Here is a 13,419-nt window from a genome sequence, read left to right as displayed (position 1 = left end):
TAAGCATAATATACATTCTCTGAATAATTTCCATCTCCGTGGCCTATTATTTTTATTTTCTATATTTGCATGTATCTTCTACAATAACTTCAGTGTCTCTTTTTAAAGATAAATCACAAGCTTTACATCAGTTATGTTATCCTGGCATACATTTCCGAATCAGTTTTATTCCAGTTAGAGAAAAATCAGCATATGTGATTTTTTATTACATTTTTTTAAATGATAAATTTTTTGGGGGGGTGGAATAAGACAAAAGGCAATGCAGTTCTAGTTTATAGCTTTAGGTAGACTAGAAGTAACTGAGTTAAAAAAGTCTTTTCAGATATTTGATATTTGTGATAAAAATTCCTTCCCACCCCACCGCCAAATTTAGGTTGAGTGTGCCTTTGTGGAAGTCTCCTGGCTATTGTCTTTCAAGGGGAAGGCACTCCATAGCATATCAGTAAATTTTCTCAGTGTCTAATATTGCTTCCAGTCTAGATGCCGTACATTTTATCTAGTGAATATGGGGGTAGTCCTTAACTTTACTGCAAGAAAAAAAGTCCCATTTCATTTTTGCCTCATTGATCATATTCCAAACTACCTACCGATCAATAGCTGTGTATTATGGATTATTGTCTGCACATCACGGAACTGGCAGCAGTGGCACACTTAGGATTCAACAGCATTTTTACGTATTGAAGTGTGGCCAGTTCCTGAAAGGCTCCCAGCATTGATCTTGGCCATTTCATGCAGATTCAGACACTCAGCTTGACCTTGACAGAGGTCAGTGCCTAGAAGCGATTGGTCTCAGGGCAGCTGATGCTCATCAGAAAGATGTAGAGATACATACTGGGATGGTGAGCAGTAAAACTGTCCAGTGGTCCAGACACACACACAGTTAAGTGACACATCCTTCTGGTGAAAGATGGGCATGGGATGCCAGATTCTAATCCAAAATTGCTTGATGGAATGGGGTGATAATAAATGTGGCAGTCACCAGTGTACTCCTCTGGTCCTCATAACATCCTTTAGTTATCCCCATTTACCAAAAAGGAGATTGAGGCACAGTCATGGTCCAGACGCCTTGCCCAAAGACGGACACGGCTAGTAAGAGGTAGAGCTGGAAGCTGAGTGTGTGCCGTTTGGCTCCAAGAGCTATTAACCGAAACTCGGATCCTCTTGAATATGAACAGAGCTGGTTAGTCATGTGGTTCAGATCTCTGATAGTACCAGACTATAATTTCCTGGTGTCATCATTTCCACAAACCAGACTCATGTTTGTCTCATGATGAATTAACCCTCCTGCTGGAAGCTGTGTTGTTTGTTTCAAATGGCTAGATGCTGCGGCCCTTTAAGTGTGGATTTTGTGGTTTCACTGCGAAGGGGCAATCTGATTTGCTTTCTTTCCAGATTTCTAATGGTGGGTACACTCACCACTTTTTACTCTCTGTATGTTTTGTTTCATACAGAGGATTTGTACAGGCTTGTCCTCAGTGACCCTTTTAGGTGTGTGTTTTTTGTTTTTGTTTTTTTAAGTAAAAGGTAATTTTACATCTTTCCTAGATGGAATCTCAGAAATAATATGTCCATTGTTTCATCTGACTCACTATGATTTTCTTCTCTGATTTCAGAGTGGACAAGATCACATCTGAAAACGCACCAGTAAAAGAAATCAATAACTTTCCCAACCATCGAGTGCTGATTAAGCCAGAGGTCCAGAATAACCAGAAAAACAAGGAAATCAGCAAAAGTGAAGAAAAAAAGGCATTAGAAGCTGAAAAATATGGATTTCAGAAGGATGGTCAAGATAGACCTTTAACAAAAATTAATAGTGTCAAGTTGAATTCTCTGCCATCTGAATATGATGGGTCAACAGGCCCGGCTCAGACCGGACACTACAGGCCAGTCAATGTGAATAGTTCAGAGAACAAAACAGTCAATGTTAGCCTGGCGGATCTCAGAGGGGGCAGTCACCCAAACGCAGGGCCCTTCCACCCAGAGGCTGACCGCGTCATACAGAGAACCAACTCAATGCAGCAGTTGGAGCAGTGGATTAAAATCCAGAAGGGGAGGGGTCAGGAAGAAGAAGCCAGGGGGTGAGTGTCATGTTGTTACGTGTTATGAGCCTACGTTTCTTTCATGCTGTGTCGGGGGAGATTGGCTTCTGAGATGCCAGTTAAAGGTATTATTTTACATTGTGATTTAGATATTATAGTTTTGTTACTATATCTTATTTATAGAATCAAATGTGTGTGTATGTTTTTCTCTGTCTCCTATTGTTGTTACCCAACTTTACTAACAATGACAAGGACTTCTTCTCCTGTGGTGCAGCACAGGTTGTGGGTAGAGATCATGTTTGTTTGGGATAAGAATGAGAGTAAGACCTATCCCTCCCTCTCCCCCTCTCCCCCTCTCCCCATCTCCCCCTACCTCCCTCCTCTGACTGTCTTCCATTGGTAACTTGTGCAGAGATCTCCTGTGGCAAGTAACGGAAGTAAAGGCTTATGCTCTCTAGTTCTCCATCTCCTTCCCTGACTTGCTTAACTCAGTACACATGACTAAGTACTATATTTATTCATATAAGCATGTATCATTCATGTACACACATGTTCTTTCATATATTTATTATTAGGTACTATGTGCTAATCATGAGGCCAGAAAATCAAACAATGAAAAGGTGCAGTCCACATTTCTCCCAGAGGATCTTATCTAGGAGGAGAGAAAGTTAAATAAACAAGGGCAGTATCTAGTGACAAATACAGTGGAGGAAGAACAGGATGCTATAAGGACATGTTTCAGGGACTGCCAACACAGTCCAGGGGTTCACACAAAAAAACTTTCTGGAGGAACAGGATACAGCCGACATGTAAAGATATGCTCATGTGGGTTTAGATAGGCAGAAATACAGATTAGACGGAGAGCAGGAAAAGGAATCCAAAGACATCCAGTGTAGCTTAGGTACAACTGCTACAATGCTGGATGAGAAACGAGGCTGGAGAGATAAGCAGGAATATATGTATTCAGATTTGTGTTCCAGAAAGATCATTCTGGCTACAGAATCTGGAGGAAGTTCAAAAGCTATTGGAGTGACTGAAATAAGGAGGGGGGCAGGGGGATGTGATGTGTTCAAGATACATCTGGCTTGTCTAGTTGAGTGCTCGAGTGTGCTTGATTACAAACTGGTCTCACTCGAATCTGGTTTGAGTGATTGAGCCAAATCAAGAAAGACGCCCTGCTCTGGGGGCCTGGTCATCAAAGTTGTCTGGTGCCTTTTACTGCGCAGAAAAGATTTGGGAAGAGAGGAGGTAATGAATGATTGTGCAGGTTAAATTAAGGGGTGGAGGGGAAGGAGTAGGGGACTGTCTGCAAAGGAGACAAAAATGAAGGCCAGAGGAAATGGAGGAAAAGCAGGTACCTACCGGATGAGAAAAAGTGTTCTGTCGTTCGTCGGGAATTTAATGATGCAAAATTTAAAAAGTACTCTAATGTACTGGCATATGCACATAAAAATCAACTTCAGAGTTACTCATACCTCTCAGTAGTAGAAAACCAGAAAACAAAGGCATTAATGTGTTTGATTAAATGAAGAGTAACTTATTTTAATAGTGGAACTCCTAAGGTATAGGAAGGTGCATCCAGTTTTCTCGGTTGTCGTGGCTGACATCTGCAGTTATCGGCTGAAGTCTGTCTTCTGCTCAGCAACACAGCCCAAAAGCCTGGGTGCACGGGGCTCCATCTTTTGTTAGCTCCACCAAGGTGCAGAAACGTTCTCCGGTGATGTGTGGTTCACTCCCATATTCTTCCTCCGCACCGTCCGTGCTCCCTTCTCTAACTTTCCCAGCGGAGAATTGTCAGAAATATTTGCTATTTCCCAAAAGTAAAATTTGATTAGACCAAAGAGGAGCCAGAGGTTGTTCTGGGAAGAAAAGAAAGAAAGAATGTTTGGAAATACTTATTAAGGTAGTAATCATTTTCAGGAAACAACAATAAAAATGCCAGCCAAAAGATTTGCAGAATGTGCACCCAGCAAGTCAAATCTCACTTCTTTGTGGAATCATTTTCTACAAGTAAAATCATACTTTCTTTTTTAAAAAATAAATTTTATTGATTTTTTTTACAGAGAGGAAAGGAGAGGGATAGAGACTTAGAAACATCGATGAGAGAGAATCATCGATCTGCTGCCTCCTGCACTCTCCCTACTGGGGATGTGCCCGCAACCAAATGCCCTTGACCGGAATCGAACCTGGGACCCTTCAGTCCGCAGGCTGACGCTCTATCCACTGAGCCACACTGGTTAGGGCAAATCATACTTCCTTACTGTTGAAAGTTAAAAGGGTTCAACAGCTATCTGGGAATTAGTTTTAAGATGGATGAGCATAACAATTAGTTCTCAAGCACTTTTAGGTCCCTTGATGGGTATAATTAGCATCCATAAAAACTTTTAGTGACTTTTTTTTTTCCGAAGGCAGCTTCTGAAGGCTGCTGGCCCGAGGTTATTTTGAGCTAAGGTTTCTCTGCCTTGCTCTTCCAGCTTTGGCTTCACTGGCTAGTGCCCAGTATGGACCGTTGAGGTATATCATCTCCATTATTATATAAACCTCATACTGGAAAAAAAAATAGTTGTGATGTCTTATAATGAAATAATTTAATTTTTATTGGTGGAAAGAAGCCTAATGGCAGTTCCTGGTAATCATTTATTAAGTAAAACTTTAAGAAAGGCTTGCTTTTATTGTTCAAGTTCTGGTAGCAAGAAAACAGGTTTACTATGTAGCCAAAGAGTAGATCCCTGCTTCTGTGAACAGAGCTTTCAACTTTCTTTGTGAGTGGGGGCACTGCTAAGACGCATGGGGCCTTAAGCCATTGTTCTGCTTGGCGGAATCCCAGGGCCTGGGTTTTCACGGTGCTTGAAAGACGCTGCTGGTGAATGGAGCACTAAACCTGACGAAGGAGCCTCCAGGGTTCCTTTTTTAAGCTTTCACTTTAAATCACATTTTTCCTTAATTTGAATTTCTTTGGGGAAGACCACAGAAGGAAGCTGTAGTTTTTGAAAAAACAGTTCTCGAAATGCTGGACAGGATATGGGATAAAAAATAAACTTACTTGATCAATAACCTAGTTTTTTAAAACTCCCCCAAAGTGGTCCCAAAGATGGCAGAGGAGGCTTTTAAACTTTGTGGTCATTAATTAGGCAAGCTGAGTAGGAAAACAGCCTGTGTTCATGATCGTATGATGGGCTTACAGTTCAAGTTCAGTACACATTGCTACAACAGGGCGCAGCTCACAGGTTCGGAGCACTTCAGAGCACTGGTGTCTGGTGTGATTATATTTTCTGAACTGGAATCTACACATTAGTTTATAGGCAGTTTTTACTGTGTTTTAATTGACAATGTACCTCCTTCCTTATATAATTGTAAACGATCTTTTCACATATTTCCAAACTTGATATAAAGTTAATAACATTTATATTTTCAGTGTATGCTTCTGTGATGTAGTTTAGTGCCCAATCCAGAGCCTTTTGCATGTCAAGACCACTCTGGTATTTCTTGAGTTTATGAAGGAGCAAGTAAATGAAGGTAAATTACCTTAATGCTAGAGCAGAATTCCTTGAATGGCATCAAATTCCCCTGACTGACAAGCTTCCTAAGCAGATAGCCATGGGTTGCCAACTCTGGCCTTTTTTACAAGGAGGGAACAGGGAGGGAGACCAAACGGGAAATGGGAATCTACGGAAGGAAAGCAGCAAAGAATGGAGCTTTTTATACTGGTCATATCAGAGCGGTGGTACTTCAGCCCCAGCGTCACCAGATGGTCGGCCTCGCTGCAGTGTTTCTCGTCTAGGAGGCTTTGTTCCATTTTGAGCAAGCCCGTTATGAGTGGAGACATTGAAAAGCTAAGGAACAATTAGCATGATGAAGGAAATTTAGTTTAGGGAAAAGGTTGGAAAAATTGGACATATTTTGAATACAGAATAAGATGTGGGGTTTTCAAGCTGTAATATAACATTTTTCAAGTTAAGAAAAGTAATCAAGGGAAATTATTTCTTTAAAACACAAATATACTGATGTGCCTTTGCCATTATCATGCTTTCTGAAGGAAAGGGTACAGTAGAATAGCCACATAGACCTGCAATTAATTGTTCATTTCCTGTCTTCATGTTCTTTGGGCAAAACTCAAAGACTTCGGTCTTCCATCCATATCCAGAAATCCTATTTAACTGCCTGGAGATGTGTCTGAGAATGACATTCTATGATTTTGTTTTTTATACAAAAACAAATAAGATGTGGGGTTTTCAAGCTGTAATATAACTTGGTGATAAAATCATCTTCTAGATAAGAAAACCAAATCCCCCAAATTTTCAGTTGGCCAGATTTTGTTCGCATTTTTATGTCTGAAATGTTGTGTTTTAAGTATTTTGCCTTTAAATTTTTAGCTTTAGCTTTAAGTGATTTTTATTTTTCAAGTTAAGAAAAGTAATCAAGGGAAAATTATTTCTTTAACACACAAATGTACTGATGTGCCTTTTCCATGATCATGCTTTCTGAAGGAAAGGGTACAGTAGAATAGCCACATAGACCTGCAATTAATTGTTCATTTCCTGTCTTCATGTTCTTTGGGCACAACTCAAAGACTTCGGTCTTCCATCCAAATACAGAAATCCTATTTAACTGTCTGGAGATATGAGAATGAGATTCTAGGATTTTGTTTTTTATACAAAAACAAATAAGATGTGAAACAAATATGGGATTAGATATTGAATATTGAATATTAGTTATAAAAGAAATATGAATATTCTTCTTTAAACCAAACTGTACATTGTGCAGAACTAATGGTTATCTATGTCTAAGTGACATAGATGCTGTTTACGTAATGTCCTAAATCCATCAAAGTAAATTTCATGAAAAGATTAAAATGTGTTCATTATAACATATGCCTTGTATAATATTCAATGTTTTAATCTTTCCAAAAAATACCAAAAAAAAAACAAGTCCTCAGATATATTGTACTTACCAGAAGAAAAAAAATACAGAATCTGGAAAGCAACTCTCCCCTTCATTTTTACATTTCAATTCTTTTATTTTAGAGTAATTTCTTACCAGACATTACCAAGAAATATGCCAAGCCACCGAGCCCAGGTCGTGGCCCGATACCCTGAAGGCTACAGAACACTCCCGCGAAACAGCAAGACCAGGCCTGAGAGCCTGTGCAGCGTAACCCCGTCCCCTCACGACAAAACAGCGGGGCCTGGAGCAGAGGAGAAGCGAAGGTCCATGAGAGACGACACGATGTGGCAGCTGTACGAGTGGCAGCAGCGTCAGTTCTACAGTAAGCAGAGCACCCTCCCTCGGCACGGGACTCTGACCAGTCCTAAGACCATGGTTAATATTTCGGACCAGACAATGCACTCGATCCCCACGTCACCTTCCCATGGGTCAATAGCTGCGTATCAGGGATACTCCCCTCAACGGACCTACAGATCAGAGGTGACCTCGCCAATCCAGAGAGGAGATGTGACGATAGACCGCAGGCACAGGGCCCATCACCCTAAGGTAAATGTCTGCTAATCTTGTGTCAGCTGCTGCTTTATGCATGCCGTGGTGTGTGGGTTTTTCTAGTACACTAGTCTTTTATTTATTCATTCATTTATTTGTATGTATTTTTGTTGTGTGTTTATTTTTATTTTTGAAGTAATTTTAAACTCACAGAACAGCTGCAATGAATGTGAGATAAGAAAATAGGGAGGAACAGGCAAGGTAGCTCCTTATTTTGTTTTAAAAATGAAGGAAGAATGTTCTGCAGTGTCACAATCTCATGCATCAAAGCTCTCAGGAGCACAGGAACAGTTCTGGAGCGGATGCATTATGCATTCTCCTGCTTGGTAGCGCATCCCATCAGCTTTCCATGTAGGTTAGTACCACATGCATTTCTGTTGGCTCTTCACTCACAGATTCTACACCTGCCAACCTCATCTCCTAACCACCAGCTGAGTATATGGCATATTGACATGTCTCCTTACATACTAATTTAATATTGGAATAACAATGCTCACTGGTATGTACTTCTAAAAAATTGAGTTTTGGAGATCATGTTTTAATTTATATCTTACGTTAGTTAAAGCATTGCTTAGCAGATTATTAGAAGTGACTTCAGAGAGCTTTTATCGATCAGCTTCTCTTAATGCTAAAGAGTTGTTTCGATCAGACAGCCTGTTCTCTGATGTCTGTCCTGTCATTTTCTTTTTAATTATAAAGCATTTCTTGCTTTATACCATTTTAAGATACACTTCTTCTTATCCTTGTGATAGGCTGAATCATTCCGTTACATCATTGTCTAATGCCTTTACTTGCTTTTCCTGTAAATAAGAGTTCACCAGAAATTGACAGGTCAGTCAGGAAGTTTCTGATGGGAGGAAGTGAGCTTCTCTTTGAACTTCATTGTCACAAAGTTTAGTGTTTGTCACTGTGTACATCCAAAGGCAAATCATATGTGATAAAGATACTAACAATATTCAAGAAAAATCTGATCAAATACAACTTATTAATGTGTGGTTGAGAGTGTTCTCATTTATTAGTATTTTTTGTATTCTTGGCCAAAATTTATCATCTGTTTTTTGTTGGTTTTTTTTTTAATCCTCACCCGAAGCTATTTTTCCATTGATTTTTAGAGAGAGGGGAAGACAGAGAGAGACATCGATTGGTTGCCTCCTGCACTCAGAAGGCGCCTACAACTGAGGTATGTGCCCTTGACCGGAATTGAACCAGGAACCCTTTGGCCCACAGGCTGACGCTCTATCCACTGAACCAAACCGGCTAGGCCTATCATCTGTTTTAACAATAAATATTAAATGAATATGTGCTCTTTATTCAGTTCCCTGTTAACTCCTCCTCCCAAATAAACTTCTCCAACATTGCCAATTCCCCCCCACCCCCTCGGCACAGGACTCTGACCAGTCCTAAGACCATGGTTAATATTTCTTTGATCTTATCTTTGATGTGATCAGTGGTTCTCGAAGTATGGCCCATAGACCCCTGGGAGGTGGGGTTTCCCTGGGGGTCCCCTTGGTTCTTTCAGGCAGCCTGTAAGTAAGTTCAAAACTATTTTTATAATAATGATAAGGCATTTTTCATTGTGTTACCATTTTCAAAGAGTACAAAAGCAATGGTGGGTAGAAGTACTGGTACCTTAGCCTAAATCGAGGGAAGGGCTCCAAACCATGCTAGAGGTCATTGTATGCTTAACGGCTCTATACTTGCAGTAAAAATAAATAAAGGAGCAGTTTCACTTAAGAATCCCTTGGAGCCCTGGCCGATGTGGCCCAGTTGGTTGAGTGTTGGTTCCATGTTCCAAAAGGTTGTAGGTTAGATTCCCGATCAGGGCACATGCCCAGGTTTTGGGCTTGATCCTCAGTAGGGGGCGTGCAGGAGGCATCTGATTGATGTTTTTCTCTGTCTCTACCTCTCCCTTTCTCTCTCTCTAAAATAAATGAAAACATTTCAAAAAAAAGAATCCTTTTGATAAAACAGTAAAGGATAATTTTATCATTTTAGTATTCTGTGTGATGAAATGGGAAATATACTTCAAGCATTTCTATTGCGTACCAGAGGACTAACGGTTGTCTCCCAGAAAAACACTTGCATGATTATTTGAGTTGCAAGTTGAACTACCTGCTTTTTTTTTTATGAAACGCCATTTTTACTGGAAAGAATGGATGACAGACAAAGTATAGTGTTAGTTTTTGAACGAATGACAGACTTAGTATTTGACAGACACTTCTCAAAGTGAAATGTTAGCCTGTCACTTCATGGAAAGCACCTGACAGTATCTGTCACTGATGGCAACATTCGAGCTTGCAAGCAAAAATTAGAATTTTGGAAATCTCATATCTGCCGCTGTGAGCTTGCTAGCTTTCCAGTGCTTCAAGATCAGTGGTGGTACTAACAGATGTGCATTCCTAGTGCTGTATGCTGAGATGTGTCAACTTGGGAACATCTGCATAACTCACTAAACCAGTATTTTCCACATGACCAATGTTTGATACTACAAATTCATGATTGGATAGGAGAGTCATTTAAACTGCAAATAGACTAATAGATGTTACTGTAACAGGGTACGAAAAGTTGATTGATATAGTTTCAGATACCTCTTTACAACTAACCTTTAAGAAAATAGCACTTTTCAAGATTTAGTGTAATTTCAAAGATACTTACAGTTATCCAAAAAGCTACTAAAGTTCTCTTTCCTTTTTAATATATATATATATAAATTGTAGGTGGGACTTTCTTTGTGTACTTCCACTAAAAAAGATTATCACAGTAGATTGAATACAGCAGCAAATATGAAAATATAGCCAGACATTAAAGAGATTTTCAAAACTGTACAACAGGCCCTAACTGGTTTGGCTCAGTGGATAGAGCGTTGGCCTGCAGGCTGAAAGGTCCCAGATTCAATTCTGGTCAAGGGCATGTACCTCAAAAAAAAACCTGTAAAATAAGTATCCCTCTTGTCACTAAATTTTCTTTTTAAGGATATAAAGGGCTCCTGAGATCAATAAGTTTGAGAACCACTGAGCCAGACGATAGAGAATTACTCTGTCGGCATCCATATTTTATTTTTTTTTAATATATTTTATTGATTTTTTACAGAGAGGAAGGGAGAGAGATAGTTAGAAACATAGATGAGAGAGAAACATCGATCAGCTGCCTCCTGCACATCTCCTACTGGGGATGTGCCTGCAACCCAGGTACATGCCCTTCACCGGAATCGAACCTGGGACCTTTCAGTCCGCAGGGCCACGCTCTATCCACTGAGCCAAACCGGTTTCGGCGGCATCCATATTTTAGTCAAGAAATTTTAGTATCTATCTTTTGGGTTGTTGTTTTTTGTTTGTTTGTTTTTTAGGAAGATGATTTTATTTATTTACTTTGTTTTTCTCTCACCGTTTCTTCCTCCACCCCCTATCCTTTTCCACCTCCACCAGTATCTATCTTCTTTCATAAGCACTACAGCAATTTTTAAGTGGTATTCTACAATATAAATTTAAGATTTCTCGTCGCTGGCATTGACCACAGAAATGTGTATTGTGCCTTTATTTTCCTAGCATGTCTATGTGCCTGACAGGAGGTCAATGCCCGCTGGCCTGACTTTACAGTCTGTCAGTCCCCAGAGCCTGCAAGGCAAAACAGTGAGTATGATATCTCTTTTCCATATCATGTTTTATGCATGTGCTAACGTAATGGCACATGTCTGACATAGCTTGTAAGTTTGAATTTTCAGACTGGTGCCTCCCAAAGAAAAGCCATGAATATTATTGTGGAAGAGAATGCTTATCAGAAGAACGTGGAATCATGGAGCCATTTCAGAGTCCGGCTGGATAGCTCTCCTTAAAATGTCTGACTGCCTCCATAAAAGATTATATTTTCAAGTTTTATTGTAGAACCTGAGTGGATTTCTCTACGGCGTTGGGTGTCAATCCCCTCACCCTTAAAACAGAAGTTGGAATAGGTCATTAGTGGAGCCAATTCAGCAAGCAACCATGTGTAGTCAAACTATAAGCCTAAGAAGAAGTTTCTCCTGTGGATTTTTAGATAGATTAACTACTCTAGAGCAGAATAAAAACTAATTTGCATATTTATGAAGAGAAAGAGAGACTATAAAAATACTTAACCAGTATCATTTTATTGTCAGTGTTATGTTCAAGTTGAGAAGGAGCTGTATTATCAGGACACTGTTATTCAAGTCACAGAGAAAAGATGACTTTTCATCATTTTATTTTAATGGCGTTCTTTTATCAGGAGAACTATGCTTTGGTATCAGTAGGTAGTTTCACTTTCTGTGGAGATGGCGATTTGAAGACCTATATACTGTAGTTGGTCCTTATTTAAAAGTCTCTTCCTGCAGTAATCAGTACAAATTTATCTGACATGTATTTTTCAAACATTCTTTTATCTTTTACAAACTTAGGTATAAGGATGATTTCCTGGTTTTAAATTACTTGCTGTTTGTTCAATCAAGGTCAAAATATTGCTTGACTAAAATGAAAAACTTTTAGATGTTGCAATTTTAAAGTATTAAATTGTAAATCTAACAAACAGACATTAGACATAAGATAATGCTAAATAGCATACTGTAAAATTTTCTCTTCTGCCTTGCTCCCTCTAGTGGGCATTTAGGATAAAAATTATTTAGCATCTACTTTTGAGGGCGTCAGATGTGCCTCTTTTTATTTTGATTCAAAATTCAAATATCATGTAAACTTACTGGAATATTTCATCCTTTTGTGAAAATATCTCTTAATCTCTTTAACTCCATAAACAACAAACCAGAGTTTCAAGATTTCTTCCTTTGGTATGTCTGTCAAATAGCACTCTGGTATTTAATTCCCTCACTCCTCCCTACCCTCTCCCTGGTCAGACCTCAAGGGCTCGGTCATAAGACATGGACTACCCACAGTCATGAGGTCACAAGCTGTGGTTGGCATCAGTTTAAAAGCAACTATTCTTTTTGTTACGAAATTTCTTTTTCAAGTCATACACACATTCTTCGACTATTTACTATAAAAGACTTCTGTCTCATCTATAGCCTTAATTTTATCTAGAGAAACCAGTAGTAACTGGTTTATTTACTTCTGACATTTTTCTCACCTGAAGGCCCAAGTTTTTAATGTCATTTTTAAATAATAGTTTAAAATTATTTCTGTCCCTAAAAAAAAAAACAATTGTATTGGGGGTGGGGAGCAACAGCAAATGAACAACAGAAGAAAGCAGGTATAAAGCTGTGCTGTAGGCAAAACAGAGCCATCTCAGGAACGCTTTTTGGCCTGGAAGTTTAAAGGCACACTGTAGCCCCTAAGTGAGGAGAGCCTCCCTCTGGCCCCGCTGCAGTTTTTAATCATAGCCAGGCTCAGAGAAACACTCACTACTGTTTTATGGCTTATAGCACTGCCAGCGTTCACACTTTACTGTATTTCTAACAAAGGAAAACGTATCAGACTGGCCTGCTGGGGAACTGTATCTACCTTTGAAATTTTCTCCCACTTAGGGATGATAGGAACCAATCGGAAACCAGAATGGTTCTCTGCTTTCCCCAGAAGGTAGAAGGAGGTTGCGGTACCGATGAAAACTTTCTATGTGTATTAATTTTTTTTTCTTCTTCTTAACAAGTCAAATCTGATTTTTTCGGTCGCATAAAATATCCTATGAAAGTACTAACAGTGGCATTTAAAAATATAACCTGAAAGCAATGAACAGATCCCAGGTACTAGGTGTAACGATGGAAAGGTATCATCCAAGTTTTATGTGAATTTTAATTCTTTTTATTTACCTTCTGTTTTGTAAAATAGAGGGTTGGACTTGCCAGTATTGTTCTGTTGGCGTATAAGTCTTCGGTGTCATTTTTAAACATCTTATTAAAATAGTTTTAATAATCCTTTAATACCTCTAG

General features: G+C 39.3%; 1 protein-coding gene across 1 annotated transcript in view; it reads left to right on the top strand.

Moving 5' to 3' along the window:
• PLEKHA5 (pleckstrin homology domain containing A5) overlaps positions 1-13,419 on the top strand; it is a 214,240-nt gene that overhangs the window by 140,419 nt on the left and 60,402 nt on the right. The window contains 3 exon segments of the mRNA XM_006773158.2: positions 1,614-2,078; positions 7,064-7,529; positions 11,078-11,161. Of these exon segments, the coding sequence (XP_006773221.1) occupies positions 1,614-2,078; positions 7,064-7,529; positions 11,078-11,161 (1,015 nt within the window).

This window comes from Myotis davidii, unplaced genomic scaffold (assembly GCF_000327345.1).
Source record: "Myotis davidii unplaced genomic scaffold, ASM32734v1 scaffold346, whole genome shotgun sequence".
NCBI classification, from domain to species: Eukaryota; Metazoa; Chordata; class Mammalia; order Chiroptera; family Vespertilionidae; genus Myotis; species Myotis davidii.
The sequence above is the reverse complement of the archived record's forward strand: the minus strand, read 5'-3'. Positions and strand labels throughout refer to the sequence as shown.